Consider the following 24982-nt stretch of genomic DNA (forward strand, 5'->3'; position numbering starts at 1 on the left):
CTGTGGGATAGCTGACCACAGTGCACCGCTTCGAATGTCGACGCTATCACCGTTAGTGTGGACGCACAAAGTCGAATTACTGTCCTTAGTGTGGACACACACGTTCGACTTTGCAATATCGATTACAAAAATTCGATGCAAGTAAAATCGAACTACTCTCGTAGTGTAGACAAGGCCTTAGTTGTAAACCAGCTGGCATTCCAAGCACACTAGGGAGAGCCACACTGCAGTATGTTAGAAAGCAGATTATTCTCCCTCTGTCTCCTAGAGACACACTTCAATAGTTTAAGCGGGATTCATTTCTGTATCCTGTTATGGACATTAACTCCAAGCCTGTCTTCAAGAGTTTATGCAGTACATTGTTCCTCTAGCTTTCAATATACAGATTAAGGCCCACATTTTTAAAAGGAACCTCAACTTGTCCTTCAATTTCACACCCAATTATAACTGTGAGTACACAACTAGAGGTCAGTATTTTAAATAGCAACAGAGGGTCCTGTGGCACCTTTGAGACTAACAGAAGTACTGGGAGCATAAGCTTTCGTGGGTAAGAACCTCACTTCTTCAGATGCAAGTCACGGCTACCCCTCTGATACTTGAGTATTTTAAATGTAACTGCTAGTGCTCAATGTCAGAGAGACTGGCACACTTTTGCAGTCAACTTCCATGATTGTGTCCGCTTGCTGATTTTTTACTCCTTGTCAAATCTGGCTATCAAACAAAATAGAATTTAAAACTAAACCTCAGATAATTAATATCAACTAGTGACTGAGACAGTCAGAATATATTTAATAAAATCCATATTTACATGGTATCTTAGGAAGAATAGAAAGCCCATGAGGGAAAATGCAGATTCAAATCAAAGTAGTGAAGTAATATGGGGAGAATACAGCCACCCTGTGAGGAAAGGCGCCTGCTGGTGCTACTGGGTAAAGACACTGAAGCTCAGGACTATTCTAGGAATGCGGAGCTACCATCTTTACTCCAGCTGATCAGCAACCCTACCTCCTTGACCTCTGCACATTCAATATGGGGGACCCCTCCCAACCAGCCCCATATCTTTATTCCACCATATCCCTTTCAACTTTAAACTAATCGGATTATAGATGTAATGTTCAGAGTTCCTCTCCTCCAATTCCATCATAGACCTTCTCCAATCAGATTCCTGCCACTTGCACTTGACTGTAACTGCTCTTACCATAGTCTCTGATGACCTCTTTTCCTATACAAAGCTCAGAACCAGTACTCCATCCTCATTCTTCTTGACCTGTCAACCCCTCTGGCACAGTCAACCATACTTCTCTTGAAATCTTGTCCTGCCTTTGCTTCCATAACTCTGACCTGTCCTGGTTCTCTTTCACCTCTCTAATTATTCCTTCTGCATATCCTGTGGAGGTTCCTCCTCATCTGCCTCGATCTTTCTGTGGAGGGGAGTCCACAGAGCTCTATCCTTGGTCTCTTTATCTTCTCCCTCTACAATTTAGGGTAATCTCAACCACAAATTCAACTACCATCTCCATGCCGATGACTTACGGATCGACCTCTCTACTCCAGACCTGTTTCCTTTCTGTCCCAGCCTGTCTGTCTCTCTGACATCAAGTCATTGATATCTAGCCATGAGTAAAGCTCAACATCACTAAAACAAAGCTCCTAATCACCTTAATCCCTATTACTTCCTTTCTCAATCACTGTGGACAACACCACAATCCTGCCAGCCATTCATGCCCATAACCTGGGCATCTTCTTTTTAAAACTCTTCCTTAAAACTCTCCTTTGCCATGATGCCACAAAAAAACATAACAGTTGGGCCACTGATGCACCAATACACCAGTGTATGTGTTGCCTCTATGCTGACAAATATGATTTCATTGTCTCCTTGTACTCACCAATTTGTCCGTCGTCAAATGTTGTCTCTTATCTTATATTTAGCTTGTAAGCTCTTTGGGGGCATGGACCATTTTGTTCTGTGTTTGTACAGCACCTAGCCCAACTGGGTCTTATCACAGGGTCCACTCACCAGGGCGGCACTTCCTGGTGGCTGTCACAGGGATTAGCTCTGCCAGCCAGTGCACCCTCTCCTGGTAGTGCCTCTTCCATCATCATCTACACCTGCAGATCTGCCTCAAGCCAAGTACTGCAGCATCCTCTTCATGACTCAGTCCTCAGGCCAATCATCATCTGTATTTTCCCCTTCCAGGTTTCAGTCAATTATTCTAGCCACTTCCCACATGGCTAATGGGGGGGGACCCAGGCCCACCCACTACTCCAGGTCCTAACGCAGAGAGCCTGTAGATATCAGCCTCCTGCTGAGTCTCCTTAACTTCCTTCAATGCTGCTTCAATTCCCTAGGCCGCTTTCCCACAGCAGCAGGACCTCCTTCACCCTTTCCTCAGGGCTTTCAAGCTAGCAAGTCCCAGCAGCCAGCCAGGTCCCCGGGTCCCTGCCAGCAACTGCTCTGTCCAAGGTGTTATCCTTGCTGCAACTTGCTAAGAACACAGTCCTCGCTCCTTGGGCTCCCAGCTGCAACTGACCCTTGCTCTACCCTGCAGCTCCTTTTGTACTAGCCCACTGGGCCCTGATTGGCTGCTCTGTACAGCCTCTCTCCTATTGGCTGCTTCCTGCACAGCCTCTCTAGGCTGCTTGGAGGACTTACTTCCACTGCTCTTTTATGGGACAGAGTGTGGAAGGCTCATGAGGCCTCTATTAACCCCTTCTATTCTTCTATGGGGTAAACGAACACCCCATCACAGGTCCTGATCCATGACTAGTGTCCATGTTCCTACTGCTATTATTATTACTACTATTACTACTACTACTAAGGGGCTATCCATAAATTACATAACACGTTAAAGGGTCGGTGGGTCCTTAATTGTGCGTGTTCAGTATTAGAAAGTTTTACAAGGGACAGCTGTGTAGGTCCTGAAAATCCCCAAAAATGTGTTATGTAACTTATGGACAGCCTCTAATAATACAGGACCTTCAGAAATTGAAAAAAAGAAATGAATGCTACCCAGGAAAGACACATATACACTGCACGCAGCACCAGAACCACAGCACCACCTTGATTTCTGCTCATCATTTCACCAGCACAGCACCATTTCTAGGTCCTACCTTCAAACAGAAAGAAAAGGTAGTTCTGGGAATCAAATACAGGAAGTGATTCTCCCTGCTCCATCCCCTATACATTGCTCCTGAAGTCACAGCAAAAGTCTTACCCAGGATCTAAATTTAAACCATTTAGTTAAAAGAGTTTGGGGTTTCTTAGGTAAATTAAAACAAACAAACAAACACCACCTCACATATACTTCCGGACTTATTTACAAAGAGTGGTATGGGTCAATAACCATGTTCTAAAGTTACACAGAAGAAGATTCAGCATTTTTAATAAAGTTAGAGAAGTAGAGTAAATAAAGTTTCATTATGGGGCATTTCATCCAGCACTTGTCTAATGTAACTACTCAGACTGGCTTTGTAGTCCTCCTACTTGTTGAATCAGAACAATTCTTAATACATCTTCTGATACAAATAGGGACATAGTAATTGTTCAATCAGGACACTGCAGACATTTGTTAAATGCATAATATAATGTGCAACTAAATATCACTGTTATCATAACTAAAGCCTCAAAAATAGGGGTCTGAATGTTTGGGGACCCAGTGATTTAGTGATATGACTGAACTTTTCACCTCTAGCTTAACTGATCTGAATTCGGCTCAGGTGAATAGTAACCAAGATTTATCTGATGGCTCTTCAGTGACCTATGCAAAATAATTGTAATGGTCAGAGACAATGTCCACTTCAGAGTCAATTACACAACCGGCATGCTTGTTGACAATCTCAGAAGAATGGCCTGGGTTCAAATGGAGATGAAAAATTAATTGCCTTCTCTTTAAAGGGGAAGACCCACTGTACTGGACTTTCTCCTGCACAGAAGAAAGGGACATTGATTTTAAGAAAGGTACTGCTGCCCATTCTTACCTACTCTGTGGATAAATGGTGGACTTCAATCTCCAGGGATCAAATAGGCCACCACCTTTCAAAATTACTATATTCACAAGATTTTTAAAATTAACTAAAGCCTTGACAGCTATTAAATGATCTCCTCATTAATAAAATAAATTAAGTGATGGTATTATGCTTGGCTTATACTATGTACATAATAGGCATTTTTTTAGTTAGTGCTTTACTATAAATAAAATACCTGCAACATAAACTGGAACTCTCTTCTTTCTGCTTCACACTGCTCTAACTGAAACCTGAACTCCTTTAATGCTGTCTCTCTGATTTGCAATTCCATCATATTCCTCTGCTCCTTGTGATGCTCCAGAGTCTCCTTGATGTAGATAGTCTTGTTTTATTATTAAATCTCATAAAAAGTTTTAAAAATCCTATTTAAAAGTGTTACATATAATATCAAATCTACTGTGCCTCAAAGAACCTTGCTGTCTAGCCTTACAGACATATAGACCTTGGCTGAAAGTGTATTTAAAAATTCACTTCCATGACTAGTGTCTTACTAGTAGGCTTACATGGATTGGAATTTAGCATCTGGGCTACCCAAGACCAAGAATGCTTCATGTTACTTCTCAGAGCCCCCTACTGCTAGCTCAAGAATGGAGTTGATTGGATTGGAAGAAACCATGTCCAGCTGTTCTCAGCTAAATGTGAAGTCTTAAAGGGAGAAATAAAAGAGGAAAATGGGAATATCCAAGATTCTCCCCCCTTGTCTAAATACATGAAGATGGGCTTTAAAGGAGCGATCAGCTCTTTTTCTCTCTGGCTATGTCATGTTTGTTGACAGTCACTTCTTCACTTCACAAGAACCCCTGTGGCTCCATTCCTTAAAAGCATAAAGAACATTTATGTATTCAAATATAAATAACAACATTTGAGGGGAAAGGATCTAATATGTCTGTAAGTCAGTTTTATGTAATTTGGGACCACAAACACTAAAATGCCTTAATTATCAGGCATGCCTACCTTTGAACTGGGAGATATGATTTAGCTGAGCTGCCACCCGTGTTACCCCAGCTACACTGCTATTTTTAGTGCACTAGCTTCAGAAGACCTAATGCTGGTATATCTACACAAGCTGGGACTCACAGCTTCAGTTCAAATGCAGATGTACCCTGTTGCACAGTTATTGCAAGATGTCACCACAGGGCACAATAAAGTTGTTTGGGTGCCTTAACTGTGTATTTTCATACCTTAATCTGTTTGGATATCTCTTAAGCATAACCCTAACTTTTAATTTCCAGGGTTTGTACTGAATGGGTATGGAATAATTACATCCTTGTTAAGTTTTTTTTTACCCTTACATTGCTTATATATACTCTTAATCTTAACTCCATTTTAACATTTTTTGTTGTTGTTTTGGAATACAAATTAATGCAAAGACTTATTTGAACAGCAGCATGCAACTGCAATATAAGAAGAAGCCTGGCAATCTGTCTTGATGTATTAGGCGTTTTTGCCAAATGGCAGGACATTTTGACACCAGCAGTTCACCACCACCTGCAGAAATGCTAACGTAGACAAGGCACTGAAAGGCATCAGTATCTTAACCACTGTGTCATCCTGCTCTGAGTGTTTAGATCACCAGCAACTAACTCGAGCCCTATCTACACTAGTATTTCCACTGTAGCCACCAGTGAAGCTTCTCACCATTTCATACAGGCCATATACAAAATTCATTTTTTTAAAAGTAAGTAACTTTGGAGACTTTTTTATATAAGAATCAGCAACTCAGGAGTTGTATATTGCTACAGTATAACCCTCAAAAGGAAGAAAGATTGTACTTTTGTAAGCCTATGCTGAAATATTTCACATTCTATGGAACATTGAATTTTTTCTTTTGTTCAGAAAAAAATTACTCATGCACAGATAAAAGTCCAGACATTACGTCACTCCGTTCATTACTTGTATTTAAATATTATACCTGTATAACATTTTCCAGTTTAGTCCTCTCCTTCAGAAGTAACTCATATTCACTATTACAGGTCTTAAGGATGTTATCTTTCTCCTCTAAGTCATTTGTAAGTCTTTGCTGCTGTTCCTTCCAATTCTGCTGAGAAATATGAAACACTTTCTCGGTCTCAGCCAATTTCTGTTGAAGCTCTGCATTCATGGCTATTATTTAAAAGAGAAACATCATCTGCTAAGTTAATTTTTTTTTTTTAAAGAAGGTAAAACCAGTGTTAGCTCTCCTATGTATTCCGATTCTTTAAGCATAGAACAGAAAAAGGGTTAGAATAGTAATGATTCTGGAGCTGTAGATTACTTTTGATCTATACTGTAGAAATAATATCAATATTTTGCAGTTCTGTAGCATCTTTCATACAGAGATCTCAAAATGCTTTACAGACTTTAATAAATTGAACCTCACAACACCTCTAGGAATAGTTAAGAATTACCTCCATTTGTAAAAAGAGAGACTGAAACATGGAGTGGTTAACTCCATAATAGTTCATTCCCCTTGCCCAAGTGATTTCCATGTTTTGTTTTGGGTATCGCTTGTACACAGATATAACGTTTTGTATCTCCTTCACTATGTCTTTTTACTTGGCTTTCTTTCTTCAGCTTCAACTCCTGTCTTCACCTTAACTTCCTTCAACCCAATTCAATATTGATAGTCTGCTAACAGAATAGAGTATCCTTCGATGAAAGCTCTACCAACTACATCTCCCTTCTAAACTGGTCATCCTAGTATCCATTACATACCATCTAGAAGCTAGGAACGCACCACATCTGCCTTCTGTCACATGTATAACTGTAACACTGCCCCGCCCAATACTCTAGCACTCTTCCTTTCAACCATGATTCATACTGCCTTCTCCTGTCTCCAACTACTGTAATTCCCAGCTCTCTAAAGATCACTATGTGCAATAAGGGGAACACATAGTCTCTGTATCCCCAAATCTTAATTAGTTTTTCATTTCGTTCAAAATCCAGTATAAAATTAATCAAAGGATCAATTCCCTTACCTAATCTCAACTCCCTTTTCTAACAATTTTACTCTCTGAATACCAGACTTCCTTCTGTCTCTTTCCCTGACCCCTCCACACTGGGTATAATAGATCTCTCTCCCTCACTGCCTTCCCATAGAGGCTGTGAACAGACTCTCTCTATTTCACTTGATTTTCTTAAAAGCCCATCACAGGACCCAACTCTTCTACCTGACTAACTCTTAGCCCACTTAAAAAAAAACAATCCTAAATTATTCTGGGTATCTTTGTTGCCCCGTATGCAGTCTCCCCGTCCTAACTTAGCCTCTTTAAAAATCCTCTTATTCTGCAGGAAACATTTAGACCCCAACACTACAACTCCATGCAAGTGATTGGGCCTCTTTACACTGACCCAGAGCCTCAGTGACTTCAGTGAAGATTCGCACTGGGGTATACATGTGCAGGAGCTATCGAAGATCCTGAAATATAAGTTAGACTGGACAGAAAAGGAATACATTTTCTAAAGAAACTCTCTGTTGTTAAAGGAAGCTCAACCTACATGATAGGAAACCCCATGCAGGATAGGATGGTATATTATAGAGTCAAGATTGTATGTATTTGTGTTTGTACTCCTGCCCTAAACTAAACTAAAGACGCTGTCAGTATGGTTTGTTGAAACCCATGTTACTATTACTATTTTACGTATATGGCTGTTCAGCTACGAAGTAATGGTTCATTTTTCAGATGTGGATTTCATATTAACCTAACTTTACATTATTTCAGTTTCTCATTTTACTTAATGCACAGTGTGGTACTGAGAGGTAACTGAGCACAACTTTCAGATACAGAGATCTTCACAAGTTCCTCCCTTCCACTATCATTTTCTGCTTTCTTCTAAATTTTAAAAAGTGCAAAAGAAAAGATTTTCTAAAAAAGGTTACAGACAGGATAAACTAGGGGGAAAAGATAATGAATGGCACAAACTAAAGGTTGCCAGAGGAGAAAGGAGAATCCATAGAAAAGACTTAGGGTTGCCAACTTTCTAATCGCACAAAACCAAATACCCTTGCCCCACCCCCTTCCCAGGGGCCTCTTCCCTTCTCCGAGGCCCCTCCCCCTGCTCACTCCATCCCCCCTCCCTCCATCGCTCGCTCCCCACCACCCTCGCTCACTGGCTCATTTTCACTGGGCTGGGGCAGGAGGTTAAGGGATGGGGGGGCTGTGATGGCTCTGGCTGGGGTGCAGGATGAGGCTCCAGGCTGGGGCCAAGGAGTTCAGAGTGTGGAAGGCAGCTCCACGCTGAGGCAGAGGGTGGGCTCTGGGGTAGGACCGGGGATAAGGGGTTTCGAGTACAGGAGGGGGGCTCCGGGCTGGGACCAAGGGCTTTGGAGTGCAGGAGGGGGTTCAGAATTGGGGCAGTGTGTTGGGGTGCAGGAGGGTGTTCAGGGTGTGGGCTCCAGGAGGGAATTTAGATGTGGGACGGGGCTCAGGGCTGGGGCAAGGGATTGAGGTAGGAGTGTAGGGTGCGGGCGGCACTTACTTCAGGCGGCTCCTGGAGGCGGCAACATGTCTCTCGGCTCCTAGGTGGAGGTGCGGCCAGGTGGCTCTACGCGCTGCCTCCACCCACAGATGCCGCCACTGCAGCTCCCACTGGCTCCTGGCCAATGGGAGCTGAAGAGCCGGTGCTCGGGATAAAGGGGCAGCGCATGGAGCCCCCCCTGGCTGGGCCTCCGCCTAGGAGCAAAGGGACATGTCACTGTTTCTGGGGTGCGCCAACCAGATTTTTAATGGCTCGGTCAGCGGTGCTGGCCGGAGCTGCCACAGTCCCTTTTCAACTGGGTGTTCCCATCAAAAACCAGACACTTGGCAACCCTAGGAAGACTGCAAGCTCACAGAGGGGTCCATCTAATAAAGCATTAAACCACTGAGACATTGGCCATTAAAGCAGCAAGCAATCAAGAAAAGACTAGAGAAGGCTCCAATCCCCTGGGGAGAATGAATGTTAAGCCATAAACTGATAGAGAACAGAGAAGAAAAGAGTCAAATCAGGATTATGTTGCATCAGCTAATTAGTTCTTTAAACCTAGAAATAAGTCACAAAACAAGATTTTGACAGCTGGCACTTTAGGTAGATTGTGTCTTACAATGTTCAATGATTAAATAGGAGATGCTGAAAAGCTGATATTTAAAAGAATGCTATGATTAGTAGGTATAGGAAGGAACATAGTGAACTTTTCTATAAATAGGAAACTAACAACTAGGTCTTTAGCTTGCAGTGTTTAATAATGGCTTGCAAGAGAAACCATATTGAATTTGTGCCTCCCCCCCCTTCTCCTTACAATGTATATGGCACCCCTGAAAGCCAAAGGATTTTTAATTATTTCAAGGAAGTAGAAAGATCAACTTGGCTGGTATTTCTAAGGTAATTGCCATGTCAAATCCAGTGTTCTTTCTTGGAAAACTCAAAAATATGTATTAAGAGCATTCTAGACCCTTAATTGAATGAGTGAGGTTGTTGAATCCTTAACATAGATATATTTTATCCTAACTTTTTAAACTAAAAAGGTGGTGTTTTTTAACAAAAACAAATCACTTCTCTTTTCAGTCCTAAACTTACCAGTTCTCCATTCATCCACTCCGTCTTTCAAAGTATATTAAACCATATAAAAGACAAGTAGAAAAAAGCTTCATTAAAAACAAAACCTACACACCATTCTCAATCCTCCTTTACACGTTACAAGTGAACAACCCCCCCCCTTTTTTTTTAAACTTTGCAGGTTACTTGTAATGTAAGGAATGTTGCATGGAAGGAGAATAAAGAATGGGAGAAAAAGAAGTTGAAAATGACAGCTGAGAGGTAGACAGATGAGCAGAAGAAGCTTAAACTTCTTGCAGAAGTCAGAAGAAAGATTCAAAGAGAGTGGTGTTGTGTGATGCTTTGGGAAATTATGTACATAGGATGTTTGATATTATGAACGCTGTGTGTATCTATATCAAATTACAAACTCCATTTTGATGGTACGGCTAGTCTGTGCTTTCTCTGCTGTTTTTTACCTCCATCTTTGGAGGAAAATTTCAAGGGGTGGTTACACCAGGCTAAAAATGGAGCTAAATCTTGATGATGAGCCATTCAGATAGAGCAGTGGTTCTCAACCAGGGGTCCGGGGCTTCAGGGGGTCGGCCAAGCAGGGCCTGCAGGGCTCAGGATGGAAAGCTGAAGCCCCACTGCATGGGTCTGAAGCCCAGGGCCCTGAACCCCATCACTTGAAGCTGAAGCCTGAGCATTGTAACTTCGTGGGGGCCTCCTGTGGCGTGGGGCCCTGGGCAACTGCCCTGTTTGCTACCCCCTAACGCTGGCCCTGGCTTTTGTATGCAGAAAAACAGTTGTTGTGGCAGGTGGAGCGTGGAGTTTTTATAACATGTTGAGGGGGCCTCAGAAAGTAAAAGGTTGAGAATCCCTGAAATAGAGCACTCAGACGAAAAGATGGCTGTGATGGGGCATATGCCCCACACTGAGCTCTAAGGGGTTAACAGAGCCCTAGGGAGGCTGTGCAGGAGGCAGCCAATCAGAGAAGGGCTGAAAGGAGCACCCAATCAGGGCCAAGCAGGCACATGTAAAAAGGGAGCTGCAGGACAGAGGAAAGCAGTTCTCTGCTGGAAGCTCAAGGAGGAAGGACTGTGTCTTGAGGGCTGAGAGAATTGCCAGCCCCCTGGACAGAGCAGGGACCAGGGCAGCGAGAGACATGTTTGCAGATGGAGGCCTGAGGTAAGGGCAGGGAGGATGCTGGGGCCACAAGGAAGTATTGGCTGCAGTAGCCACTAAGGAAAGTGGCTGAACAGCGGACTGCAGGTCCCCTGGAAAGGGGGAAGCACAGTGTGTGGCACAGCCGGAGGGCTGTGTTGCTGAAGAGGATGCCGTGGCCCTTGGAGATACATGGGTCCTAGAGCAGGAGTGACAGTGGTGAGGCACTACCAGAAGAGGGTGCACTAACATGCAGAGCTAATTCCCAAGACAGCCAGCAGGAGGTGCCAGAGTGGTGAGTGTACCCTGTTACAATGGCCATCGTCCAGAGCAAACCAGTTTTTCAAGTCTGAACTCCAGGTGGGCTGGTAACTAAGGAATAGATCAATTGCTGGGAGACTATGGTCATCAGATGAAGCTGATCAATGGGTTGGTCACCTGACAAAGGGGACAGGAGGTAATAAAAAAAACTTTCCCATCAGCCATTTCAAAGGGGGGGGGGAGGGGAGAAGGAGATGATGATGCTGACGACAGCTAGTCTAGACTCCATATTCCAGAAGAGAAGCCATGTGCAGGTGGGAAGGGGAGAGAATGTGACCTAATCCCAAAGAACATCTCAAAAGTGGTGAGGAAACTGAGGCAGGGAAATACAAAAAGGCACTTTATTGTTTTGTCTAGCTATGTATATATCCTGTGCTATCTAAAGTAAAGAGTGATTGGTTTTGGAATCTCTTATGATGTCTGTGTGTTGTATGCTTCAACTATTAGGTAAACTGTAACCTATGGTGCCCACAAACTTGGAGCTCTGGGAGTGCCTAAGGTACTGGATGGCCCATGGAGGGGTCAGCACTAGTTCTGAGAGATTAGGGCAGGTGCACTGTGAGGTCCCACTTCTGTGAAGGGGTGACAGCCTGTGCTTAGGAAGTATGCTGTAGGCCACTCTGAGACTACTCTGGAGCCTATTCAGGTTCAGGCAGCTTACCACACACAGGCCTAGCATGGTGGAACTTAGAGAACTCATCAAGTTGTTGTATTTACTTGGAGCTTTACCAGAATTGTAACTCATTATTAGAGTCGCAGGGAAGAAAGAGAAGCAGTTTTATAAGAGTTAGAAATGAGATACATGTAGACCAGAGAAACGACCAGATAAGAAGTGACCAGGCACGCACAAAGGTTTCTACAATAGAAATGGAGAAGAAAGGAAGAACTACAAGATAAAGTAACAACCTAGATGTGGGGAGAGAAGGACAAAGGAGTCAAATACCACCAAAGATATGTACCTGGACAACAAGGATGATAGTGGAATTTGACTATGATATAAAGGATAGATCAAGAGAAGAGTTGGTCATGAGTGGGGAATGGAGAGCTGAAGGAGAGGAGAAGGGAGTTTTAGTATGTTTATTTTAATTTGGTAATGGGATATCCAGGATAGTTTCACAAAGGGAGTTGGAGAGGAGGCTGGAAATATAAGGTAGAGCTAAAACCAAACCAACCCAAACCAGTGACGACTAAAGAACCAAATTAAGTCACTGCATCCTAGTTGTCTGCTTGACTCATAATACTGAGGCTCTGGACTAACAAATTTAGTCACTGCTGGGTGTTTAAAAGTTTTTGAAACATACCTTGCAGCTGCTGAAATCGATTGCTAGCTTCACATAACTTTTCCTCTGCAGAGTATCTTTCAAGACCAGCATCTTTTCTGGCAATGACCAGTTCATACTCCAGACTTTGTCGAATGGCCTCTCCTTTCTCAACTTCAGATCGCAACCTGGCAATCTGGCTTTCATAGTTGGACAGCTAGAAGAGGAATCCGTTTTAGAAACTATTAATGTATCTATCATTAATTATAAAAACTTATGTATTAACTTTTCAAAGAAACACTAATAAAGAGAGGTGTCAAGTATCAGAGGGGTAACCGTGTTAGTCTGAATCTGTAAAAAGCCACAGAAGGTCCTGTGGCACTTTTAAGACTAACAGAAGTATTGGGAGCATAAGATTTAGTGGGTAAGAACCTCACTTCTTCAGATGCAAGAAGTGAGGTTCTTACCCACGAAAGCTTATGCTCCCAATACTTCTGTTAGTCTTAAAGGTGCCACAGGACCCTCTGTTGCTTAATAAAGAGAGGGATTTTCCCCCCAGGTCAGATTGGTAGTGACCATGGGGAAGAGGAGTAAAGGGAGGGCTTGTCTTTCTTTGCAGCATGTGGGTGCAGGTCACTTGCCAGAATTATCTGGGAATATCTCACAATCAATTCCCTGCCATTGCAGGGTCCTCAGGCATTGGAGCACCTTTCTCCCTCCTATTCTCTCCCTGTGGCAAATAACACTCTAGTCTCCTGTGGGCTGTAGTACTTTGGTCTAATTTCCGTTGTTGGGTTTAGTTGTGGATGCTGGGTGGTGTTGGTGGCCTGTGATCTACAGGTCACACTAGATGATCTGCTGGTCTCTTTTAGAGCCATAGAGTTTATGGACAGAAAATTTTAAAAGTTTCTAGATTTTATTTCCACTTAAGTCAAAGACAAAACACTCATTGGATTCACTTGTGCAGGGTTGGGCCCTACGGGTATTGTATACACCAGGGATTGGCAACCTTTGGCACGTGGCCTGTCAGGGAAATCCGCTGGTGGGCCGGGACGGTTTGTTTACCTGCAGCATCCGCAGGTTCGGCCGATCACAGCTCCCACTGGCTATGGTCCGCCATTCCAGGCCACGGAGGGGGGGGCTGTGGGAAGTCGTGGCCAGCACATCCCTCGGCCCACGCTGCTTCCCGCAGCCCCCATTAGCCCGGAACGGTGAACCGTGGCCAGTGGGAGATGCAAGCAGCCGAACCTGCGGACGCTGCAGGTAAACAAACCATTCCGGCCCACCAGCGGATTTCCCTGATGGGCCGCATGCCAAAGGTTGCCGATCCCTGGTATAAACTGAGGTTGGAGGTGTGATTGCAGAATGGGTTTACTCTTTAATCTATCTAGCACACCTAAAAATATCAGTGAAGACCTGACAGAACGGGCTGTACAAGCTCCCGAGGGGCCCTGGGTATGAACCTGTGTTGCTAGGCCATACTGAAACATGTGCTGTAATATCTTCACTGCTAATTTTAGCTGTACTAACTAGATTAATGCTCGTGCAGGTATGCCAACATGTGCTGCAATCACACCTCCAATTGCTGTGTAAGCATACCCTAAAATATGGCAATGAATGTCAATGGATACTAGTCCGGACATCACAATCAAGGGGTTTTATTTATTTGTTTTAAAAATGAACTCATCCAATAACTTTTTGTAAAGCAAATATAAATACTAACATTCCTTTGTTCATTTTCTAAAAATCATGTGGAGTAGCTGAAGAAAATATGTAACTTGATAATATTGCTCTCTCCTCCCTTTAAATAAATGGTTGCAAATGAGGTAAACATTGCATCCAAGTGGCATTTTGCAGGTGTACTTACTTAGAGCTTTTGCATCAGCATTTTTTTCAGTTTGTTAAATCTGAGCATGCTGACAATAATCAGACTAATAATAACCACCCAGCAGCATAAATACTAATATACAATTAACTCCATCAACAACAATAAATAATCAAATGGAAACAACAATTTAACTCAGCCAGATGACAAATTATTAAAAAAAAAAAAAAAACTTAGGAATGTACATTCATCCTTCCCTTCCCCCCGGCCACCCGCCAAATCCTATCAAACAAATGGTTTTGCAGAGTGCTCAGAAAGTCATCAATTTCAGACTGGGGGAGGGCAGGGGCAATTTCTGGAGTCCCAGGGCCCTCCCGGAAAATGCCGTCAGCAGCTCCCTCTCTTTTATAACAAAGAGGTTCCAGCAACTATGTAGGGTTGCCAACTTTCTACTCGCAAAAAACTGAACACCCTGCCCTGCCCCTTCTGAGGCCTCACCCCTCACTCACTCCATTCCCCCCTCCCCCCATCACTCGCTCTCCCCACCCTCACTCTCTCATTTTTACTAGACTGGGTCAGTAGGTTGGGATGCAGGAGGGGGTGAGGGCTCCGGCTGGGTATGTGGGCTCTGGGGTGGGGCCAGGGATGAGGGGCTTGGGGTGCAGAAGGGGGCTCCGGGTTGGGGCTGAGGTGTTCAGCGTGTGGGAGGGGGCTCTGGGCTGGGGCAGGGATACAGGGGGAGTGTGAAGGCTCTGGCTAGGAATGCAGACTCTGGGATGGGGATAGGGATTTGGGGTGGGTGCTCCTGGCTGGGACCGAGGGGTTCAGAGGGAAGAAAAGGGGATCAGCACTGAGATAGGGGGTTGGGGCGTGAGGGAACTGGGGTGGGGCTGAGGATGCAGGGGGAGTGTGAAAGCTCTGGCTAGGAGTGCAGACTTTGGGATGGGGCTAGGGATGAGGGGTTTGGGGTGCATGAGGGTGCTCCGGGTTGGGACTGAGGGGTTTCGAGGGCGGAAAGAGGATCGGGTCTGGGGAAGGGGGGTGGGAGGGGGTCAGGGGTGCAGACTCCAGGCAGCACTTACCAAAAAGCAACTCCCAGAAGCAGCGGCACGTCCCCCCCCTCCAGCTCCTATGTGGAGGCGCGGCCAGGCGGCTCTGCGCGCTGCCCCGTCCGCAGGAGCCACCCCCACAGCTCCCATCGGCCGCGGTTCCCGGAGCTGCAGAGTCGGCGCTTGGGGCGGAGGCAGCATGCGGAGTCCCTGGCTGCCCCTGCACATAGCAGCCGGGGGGGGAGGGGAGGGGGACATGCCACTGCTTCAGTGAGCCTCACAGAGCCTTAGCCCTGCTGTGCTACCAAGCGCACTTTTACTGGCCCAGTCAGCAGTGCTGACCGGAGCCACCAGGTCCCTTTTCAACCAGGCGTTTCAGTCGAAAACCGGACATCTGGCAACCCTACAACTATGGCAGTACATCACAGGGAAAGGAGCAGTCTCTGAAGTAAGGTCTTAGGCCATTTGGAACTTCATAGTCACTGTGACCTACACCTTAAACAGTTAATCACTGTAATTGCCCATACAACTGCAAGTGATTTTTAGTGTCTACACATTTTGTCTGTATGCATACAGACTTTAAATAACCTCCTTTGGTCACAAGTAACTGCCCAAGGTTACCCAGGAAAACTGTACAAAGTTGGAAAAAAGAATCCTGGTCTAACTCCCTGTGCCACCTGAACTTCCTTTCCCCACAATAATCTGAGCTTGAAAATTGGGTACAGAATAATGAAAACCCTTTCTACCCTGGTGTTTGAACCATGATTAAAGAGACAAAATCAACTTAAAATATGAAGCTTCTGTCTGAATGTTATTATTGTAACGAGCCCCTAAGATTGTTATAACTGAAAGATTAAAGAAAAGGGTTTCTTTTTAGTTTCCTTAACTTCCCTCCATTGTCAGTCTTCACTGTTTCAGTGAAAAAAAAGAGCCAGGAAATGTGGTTGTTAAACCACAAACATTAGTTAAAGTGCTCAAAGGCAGTTACTGTACCCAAAATTAACTAATTTTATTTTTTTAATTACTAGATTTTAAGTTGGTGCCCTTTAAAAACAGTCTGAACACTCTTTTAAAAAAAAAAAAAACATTACCAGCGAAACCAGTTTCAAACCTGGTTCAAAAATGGTATTTGAAAACAATGTTCAGCCAAGCCATATTTGAAATATATTTTAGCTGGAACAGATCCAAAACCAAATTCAAACTCAGTTTTGAAATATGGTTCACCGCCTAGTGCACCCAGGACCTTGGAATTCCTTTCATACTGAGATATTTTGCAAAAAAAGTTTGGGTTGCTAGCCATCACCAAGGTTTTCAAAAAAGTAGCACAAACTTCTCAGGCTAATCAGCCAACAGACCACTGGCAGCTGCTAACATGTTTACTAGGATTCCCTACATTTTGACCATTTTGGGGGCTGAACTAAGTGATAGCAATAGTGGGACACTTTTTTTTAGAAAACTTTTTTAGTGTAGATGGGTCCAAAGTTGATTACCACTGCTTCTATACTCACTGTCAAGTTTACTTTTTAATATACATGCTTTATACTGCTAAGCTTGATGTTCAAGTTTATTTTAATAGATTTTTTTTTAATCTTCTCTCCATTTCTCTACTGTTCCTTTATTTCAATACTTAAATTTTAAAACATTTTTCAAGCATAAGTTTTTTTTAAGATATGCTAAAAGTGAAATCACTCAAAGGAAATATTCATTAAACAACACATGCAAGTAAGTCGACAATCATCATAATATTCTTCTATACATTTTATGAAAATATTAATTATGTGGAATTGCAAAATTACACAAGCTGAGCAGTTGCAAGCATTTTAAGGTGTGTCCAATTTGGAGGTTTTTGTTTTTGCACCAACTTAATTTACAAATTACAATGGACTTCCAGCTGGATTGAAAACATAACCTGCATTCAAATTCTAATGGCCTGCAAAATAAAAAACAGCTTATTAAGAAGACTGACTTGAGTTGTATCTTGTAACCATGTATACTATTAGGCAATCCCAGTCAGTGAATTATTAGTGGAGGCAGCAATCCTCTACCCTCATCCACCTGGAAAGTGACACTTCATTTGATGCCACTTATTACTAACCATTACAGCTGTTGTCAGAGCCATTATTAAATAAAGTGAGACATTCCATACAGAGTTTGTGGATATAGGTAAATAATTTCCTCTGATTCCAGTAAGGATTTTTTTCAGGATGCATTTTCATACAAAACAACAATTCATGTAGTCAGCATTTCATTCTATTGTGATAATTTTGTTGCACCGGTGCTTCTAATTTCACCAGGTTGCACTGATCTGGCCAAAGCCTTATCTACAGTAGGTAATCGTACCATTAAAACTTGAAACACAGGGATGGCACTGGGAGCAAGCTGAAAGGTTTCAGACTATCTACACCAATCAGAATCACCCTGCTTCAGGTGTACATGTTTTCTGGGTGCATGGCTCAAACCTCATATGTTTCAGGATCACGCTCCATCAGGTCTCCACAATTCACTTTGCTTGCACTACCAGCAAAGCACAAAAGAGAGCAAATCAGCACTACCACACAGCAAGGGGGGATTGAGGAGGAGAGAAAGGAGTGATCCCTTACTGGTTAAATAAGATTTCCTCACCCACATGGAGTTCATTGCAGGACTGACATGTAAGCCCCTGCACACACGCACCAGTCTTCTGAAATCAGTGAGGCTCTACATCAGCACATGCAGAATCAGGGTCAAATGTTCAAGAGACATCAAGTGGGCACAGCTATGTCATGTCCCTTGCCTTTTTTTTTTTTTAAACAAGTCAGTGAAGTCTCTAAAGTACAGGCAGTAGTGCTAAGAGTATTTTAATTAAAAATATTGATTTTTTTTTCTAGAAATAAAAACTTACATCTTGGTTATGTTTAGTTGTTATATCCAGTTTTTCTTTTTTGGCTTGATGAAGTTTCCTTCTCAGATCTTCAGTAACATCCAGCTCTGACTGACTACTATTTTGCAGTAGCCTCAACTCACTCTGGATACAGTGTAGGCTGCAAAACAGAAGTATATTTTAACTATCATTGCTTCCCTGATTATATCAATTTTCATTGTTACTGATTCGATTAAATGTTAGGACACTGCAAAGGCATAAACCCTACCAATTTAAAAGATGTCCAGCAGATCTCCGTTATTTTGTTTCACTGAGATTCAAACTTATTTTTCTGTTTACCATACAATACTATATCACCAACTATAAAATGTTGGTTACATCATTCACCTTCTTCTATCATACTACACCACACATTTGCAACCATCATTCCTTTCTGTGGCTCTTCCCTTAAAAAAAAAAGGGGGGGGGCGGGGGGAAGAGAAGATATTTTGCATTCTTGCATTCCCACAAAAAAGATGCAAGTTTAAGGTGCACTCTTGGTACGTGGTGAATACTCTCAACTCCCTGTTACTTTAGTGGAAATGAAGAACATTAAGCACAGAGCAGGATCAAGCTTAGCGACTGAGGCTTTATCTACACACACACATTGTACCAATTTAACTAAAATCAGTTTGGAAATGGATTTTAACTAAACTGGTTTAGAAACTTGTTTCATTAAATCCATACAATCTCCTCATGTGGCAATCTAGACACTGATTTTAACTTTTAAATCAGTTTAAAACTGACAGTTAAATAAGTATGACTTTTGTATATAGTCAGTATCTTTTCTATAGTTAACTGCTCCCACAAAAAAAGTAAACAACCAAGACAATTAAAAATAAAATACACTTTCAATGGAAATAAGGCCATAGCACATATGAAAAGAAATTATTTTCCCCAAGGTGACTTTAGGGTTGCCAGGCGTCCAGTTTTCGACCAGAATACCCAGTCAAAAAGGGACCCGTTAAAAGTCTGGTCAGTGGCACAACGGAGGCCTGGGGCTAAGGCAGCCTCCCTGCTTTCCCTAGTTCCGTGTGGCTCCTGGAAGTGGCCACCAGGTCCTTGCAGCCCCTAGGTGCATGGGCAGCCAGGGAAGCTCTGTGCACTGCCCCCACCCTGAATGTTGGCCCCGCAGCTCCCATTGGCCGCAAACTGTATCCAATGGGAGCTGTGGGGTGGCCCCTGCAGGCACGCGAGCAGCAGGCGGCGCTTCCCTGGCTGCCCATGTGTCTAGGAGCCGCAAGGACCTGGCAGCCACTTCTGGGAGCCGTGATAAGTGCCGCTGGGACCCTGCACCCCCAACTCAGCCCAGAGTCTCCTCCTGCACCCCAAACCCCTCAGCCTGACCCTAGAGCCCACACCCCCAGCCAGAGCCCATACCCTCCTGCCCCCGCACTCCAACCACCTGCCTCAGCCTGGAGCCATCTCCCACACACCCTGAACCCCTCATTTCTGGCCCCACCCGGAGCCCGCACTCCCAGCCCAGAGCCCATACCTCCCCCAAACAACAACATCCTGCCCCAGTCCGGAGCCCTCTCCTGCACCCCTAACCCCTCATCCCCGGCCCTGCCCCAGAGCCCACACCCCCAGCCGGAGCCCTCACCCCTCTCCTGCACCCCAACCTCAGCCCAGTGAAAGTGGGTGGGGGAGAGTGAGCAACGGAGGGAGGGGGTTGGAGCGAACGGGGTGGGGCTTTGGATAAGGGGCGGGGCAAGGGCGGGGCCGCAGAGAAGGGGTGTTCGGTTCTGTACAGTTAGGAAGTTGGCAACCCTAAGTGACCTACAAAAGTTTGCATGATTTTCCATACACTTAGAAAAACTGATGTTTTGTATATATTTTGGCCTAAATAAAGCACTAAAAATATCACCAAAAACAGCTGTAGTTTTAAATATAAAAATAAACATCATCCTATTTTCCAAACACTACTACTGTTTCCAACGAATCAGAACCAGAAAGAGATATTTACTGGTCTAATGTTGTTGTCCAATCTGAGAACATGAAAAACAAAACCAACATAATAGGTAAACACTAAGTTTGTTTTTTAAAATGTTGTCAACTTTAATTGTTTCAAGGTGTTATTAGTAATTTAGGCAAAAATCTATTATTTTAAGCATCTAATTGTCTTGACAGTGTCCATATAATATTTTAAGATCTAATATTTATACTGTGGCTACTTTCATATCAGAGTGTCCATTGTTTTTATATGAAATAAGGCCAATTGTTTGTGTCACAGATAATTATTCCTCTGGGTGAAATGTACTTAATAAATATGGGAGATAATGAACATTTGCAAAACTGCACCTGGATTCAATACAACAGAACCACAACAGCTATATAGTGTTACTATGGGAGCTATACCCAAAGGAATCAAGAATGAGGAGGAGGTAAAAATTAGTTGAGAGGCAAAAGCACAGTGCAGCTAAAAATGAATAACTTAAAATATAATGCATTATACACAAGTATCTCACATTTCACAGCCATTACAATAAGAAGCTAGGAGTGTGGAGGGAAATCAAATAGCGGAAAGGAGGGTATGAAGGGCTAGAATTAGTAAGAGCAACTGGGAGGAACACTGCAAAACCTTGATGGTTGTAGGCAGCATCGAACAATTGGGCTTTTGATGTTTCTAAAATGGATGGGAAAAATCAGAGATGGTAGGGAGGCAGACCATCTCTGGGGCAGCAGCACAAGGGATCAACCTCCAACTAAGAAAAAGAGGGAGTGTGGGACTGAGAGGAGACCAGAAAATACAGGAAGCTAGAAAAGTATGCATAAGGGGAAAGAAGGGAACAAGTTAGATAAGAGCTTTGAAGATGAGGAGAATGATTTTGTAGCAAACACTGATGGATGTGAACCCAGCAGAAATCTTACAGAAGGGGTGTCAAAGGCCTTTAAGGGAAGTCAGGCTCAGACTCACTTGTGACAGATCACCTTCCCCCTCACAAATCGCCTCCCCAGCTGATCCTGATGCGAAAGGGACCAGATGGCCTTGTTTAATTATTAGGCCCAGCTGGGTTTGGGTCATGGGATTTCTAAAAAGGGCTGCAAGACCTCTGGTGGGAGAAGGTAGGCCCCAGAGAAGGATAACTTTCAGGTATAGAGCTTGGAGGAGAAATGCTGGCTCCTGTGACAGGTCCTGGAAGAAGGGAGACACCCCCTGATGGAAAAAGCCTTATGAGTTAGAGCTCTGTAGGAGAGCAGGAAAGAAATGAGAGCTGAACCAGGGGGCAGAAGACCCTTTTTATGTTGCATCTGAGACTATTCTCTAAGTTTGTAACTAGCACCTTGCTGGGGGGTGCCAAGAGAGACAACTGTTAGGAGAGTTTCCCTGGGAAAGGGGAATGTGAGGCAGGCTCAATAGTGCCACAAGAGGGTGCTGTAGAGGCTCACTCTACCACAAGGAGTCAGTGGAATCATTGGTGTGTGTACAAAGAGTCATTAATTGTATTACAAGAGTGCTAGAGGCCCCAGTCTGTATCAGGGAATCATTCATTCCTGCCCCCAAAGACTTTATAATCCAGTGGCAATATGCCAGAGGTGGGTATAGATCCCAAATGAAGCATTAAGACAAGGCTGTCAGTAGCAGGAACATCAGGCTGCATTATTAGCCATGTATATTGTTTCAAAGTGAAGTAACCATTGCACATACAGAAGAGTTATGGAGAACAGGACGTGAAGCACCCTGCACTTCTGAATCTCTCTCGTGGCAGCAACAACATGTCGGGTATGTGTCTTGCAGACTTTCCCTGGTGCTGCAGTCTTTCCCTGCAACAGGGAAAGGCTAAGATAGCATGATACTACACTGCTAAACGTAGCAGTGTAGACAGGGGAGGCCCTGCTTGGGTGTGCAGAGAGCTGTGTAAGGTACATAAGCCTAAGTTTCTGCCATGTCTTTACTCGCCTAAGCACTGCTTTGCTGTCTATACTGCTACTTATACCCATCCTAAGGGGCCATACTGTGTAAGTACTCTACATACTGGTGTGAGGAGTGTAAAGTGCCCTGAGATGGTGAAGAGTGGAGGTGAATGAGTAGCCAAGAGACTTGTAAGGCAAAGAAGAGAAATAGTAGAGCTATTCCCCTCTCACCTTCAGAGGAAGGGAGCTATCCTAGCAAGAATGGAGAGAGAAAAATTAACTGAATTCATATTTACAGTGTGGCTCTCTGCCTCACTCTAATGCAGTGGTGGGCAAACTACGGCCCACAGGACCTTCCTGCCCGGCCCCTGAGCTCCTACCTCGGGAGGCTCGCCCCCGGCCCCTCCCCTACTGTTCCCCCTCCCCCGCAGCCTCAGCTCACCCCGCCGCCGGCGCAATGCTCTGGGCGGTGGGGCTGCGAGCTCTTACCGGAGAGCGCAGCTGCAGAGCCCGGGCCTGACCCGGTGCTGTGTGGTGGCATGGCTGCCTGTCCTGGTGCACCATGCCGCCAGCCACCGGTGCTCCAGGCAGCGTGGTAAGAGGGCAGGGAGCAGGGGGGGTTGGATAGAGGTCAGGGGGTGGGGATGTGGATAGGGGTCAGGGTGGTCAGAGGGCGGGGAACAGGGAGGTTGAATGGGGTCAGTCAGGAAGGAGAGGGGGTGGCGGCAGGGGGCAGTCAGGGGGAGGGGATCCGGGGGCGGTCAGGGGACAGGGAGGAATGGGAGGTTGGATGGGGCAGGGGCCCAGGTGGGCAGTCAGGAATGAGAGGAGGGGTTGGATAGGGCGGCGGGGGGCAGTCAGGGGTTGGGGTTCTGGAGGCGATCAGGGGACAGGGAGGAAGGGGTGGTTGGATGGGGCAGAGGTCTGGGGGGGGGGGCAGTCAGGAATGAGAGGAGGGGTTGGACAGGGGGCGGGGGCCAGGCCATGCCTGGCTGTTTGGGGACGCACAGCATCCCCTAACCGGCCCACCATACAATTTCAGAAACCCGATGCGGTGCTCAGGCCAAAAAGTTTGCCCGCCCCTGCTCTAATGGCTAGTCCATGGGTAGATGTTGAACAGGCTACAGCCTTTGAGCTTAAAAAAAAAAAAAAAAACCCACTTTCTTTAGCCTAAGCAGTCAAAGTTCCTGCTTTTAGATCCAGAGGTTACATGAAGTTCTGATAACATGGTAACCACATAATCAGAACTCCAAGATGTCTATGTAGAAGAGAAAAGCTTTCCTGTATTATATATTTAAATTTAAGTTTTCATGGTATAGCCCAGATTAAATGGAGCAAACCAATTTATACCAGTTTGGGATTTGGTACACTGCCTGTCAAGGCTTCTACATTTTTATGACATTATTAATGTTTCCATTTTTAATTTTACTTTTCTATACTGGGGAGCTACTGTGAAGCTGCCTACAGGGAGAGCACACTAAAAAAATAAATTAAAAAAAAAACCAGTACTATTTTACACCTTTGAATTCATCAAAAAGGCTTATGCATCAGCTTTTGGGAAAGCCATTTCCCGCAAATCTCCCACTAGCCAGCAGCAGATGAAGAAGAGGTTGTCTAGAACAGTTAACATATCACACTGCCAGGCTCCGATTCAGCAAAAGACTTAATTACGTGGTTAAGTGTTTTGAAGAATTGGGACCTAAACACACAAACAGCAAAACCAGCAAGCAAAAAAAAAAAAAAGAGTCAGACCAGTTGTATATTTCATGTTTGGACATTATAGCTATGGAATAAAGTTTTGGAAGTACTATAAAAACCAAACAGCAGCATAAAGCAAATTACTGAATTTTTATTTATGGTATTTTCTACATTGCCTCTGAAATCACAATTCAACAATGAGCTTTTCCATAAGGTAATTTAGGTTGATTGCCATGAAAATCAAAACATTAGCAACAATATTAATAGCTCTTGCCCCTTCAGAATGGCTTTAGACTGAGCTGCCTTCACTTCAAAGCACAGGGTTTCAGCAAAACAACTAAGGCATTAGGGTAGCAACTTCTAATATTTATTATAAAATGGATTAAAATTAATGTAATTTAAATTAGACATTTTAGATTGCGTACTTATACTCAAAGTGTAATAAAGAAGTCAAATGACCTATTAACACTGAAATGGATTTTTTAAAAATAAATAGAGTAGCAGGAGAAGTTGTGCAGATACAGAAGAGCATATGCCTCAGCTATGCAATAAATCACAAGAACAATGGCAGAATGTCCAACACACAAGACTTGCTGATATTTTACACCTTCCATGCACCCTGTGTGGGAGCTATTCCTTGTACATACATACATATATATATGATGAACAGAGGATTAACTAAAGCAATGACAATGATAACTAGAGGAGATAACTAAAGAGAACGTAAGTGGTAAGGCTGAACGAACACACACATACATACAAATGGATTTTTATAAGAACTAACAGAAGCTGTTTGTTTCTATCATCATAAAAGTAATTGTGAGATGACTGTACAGCCTTGTTCACAATGTTCTTACATTATTTAATATTCCTGATGGATAATCATATTTAGAAAATATGCTTTTACCAAAATCATATACAAAATGCCATCCTTCACACTTTTTCTAAAATTCTTTAAGAAAACAAGAGCAAATGAAATAGCTATTGAATACTACATTGCAGGGTAATGAGAATTTAACATAGGCCATGGGGGGAGGGATAGCTCAGTGGTTTGAGCATTGGCCTGCTAAACCCAGGGTTGTGAGTTCAATCCTTGAGGGGGCCACTTAGGGATCTGGGGAAAAATCAGTACTTGGTCCTGCTAGTGAAGGCAGGGGGCTGGACTTGATGACCTTGCAAGGTCCCTTCCAGTTCCATGAGATAGGTATATCTCCATAAATTAACTCAGCAAATCAATAAGTTGACTTTGAAGTTCAGTTGTGTACTGCAATCATATTGGTTACAATATTGTAAAAGTTGTTCATAGGGGTTTTTCTTCACACCTGACAAAAAATAGTGTAATTATATCTGTCACAACTAAGAGATTGATTTTTCTTCCACTTGTTAATTA

The 24982-nt window shown here is 43.8% G+C and overlaps 1 protein-coding gene across 8 annotated transcripts in view; it reads right to left on the reverse strand.

Moving 5' to 3' along the window:
• The window catches only part of CCDC171 (coiled-coil domain containing 171), a 219787-nt gene that overhangs the window by 187585 nt on the left and 7220 nt on the right, over positions 1 to 24982 (reverse strand). For 7 of the 8 annotated variants that reach the window (XR_010588656.1, XM_065549498.1, XM_065549497.1 and 4 more), the window contains 4 exons: positions 18022 to 18160; positions 12309 to 12483; positions 5939 to 6129; positions 4202 to 4333 (listed from right to left, as the gene is read on the reverse strand). Coding sequence is in view for 7 of the 8 variants with exons in the window: in XM_065549498.1 (XP_065405570.1) it covers positions 4202 to 4333; positions 5939 to 6129; positions 12309 to 12483; positions 18022 to 18160 (637 nt within the window). In the remaining variant the exon portion in view is untranslated. The remainder of the gene's footprint in view (positions 1 to 4201; positions 4334 to 5938; positions 6130 to 12308; positions 12484 to 18021; positions 18161 to 24982) is intronic. The other variant, XM_008169282.4, reaches the window with a different exon arrangement.

Source organism: Chrysemys picta, chromosome 6 (assembly GCF_011386835.1).
Source record: "Chrysemys picta bellii isolate R12L10 chromosome 6, ASM1138683v2, whole genome shotgun sequence".
NCBI lineage: Eukaryota > Metazoa > Chordata > Testudines > Emydidae > Chrysemys > Chrysemys picta.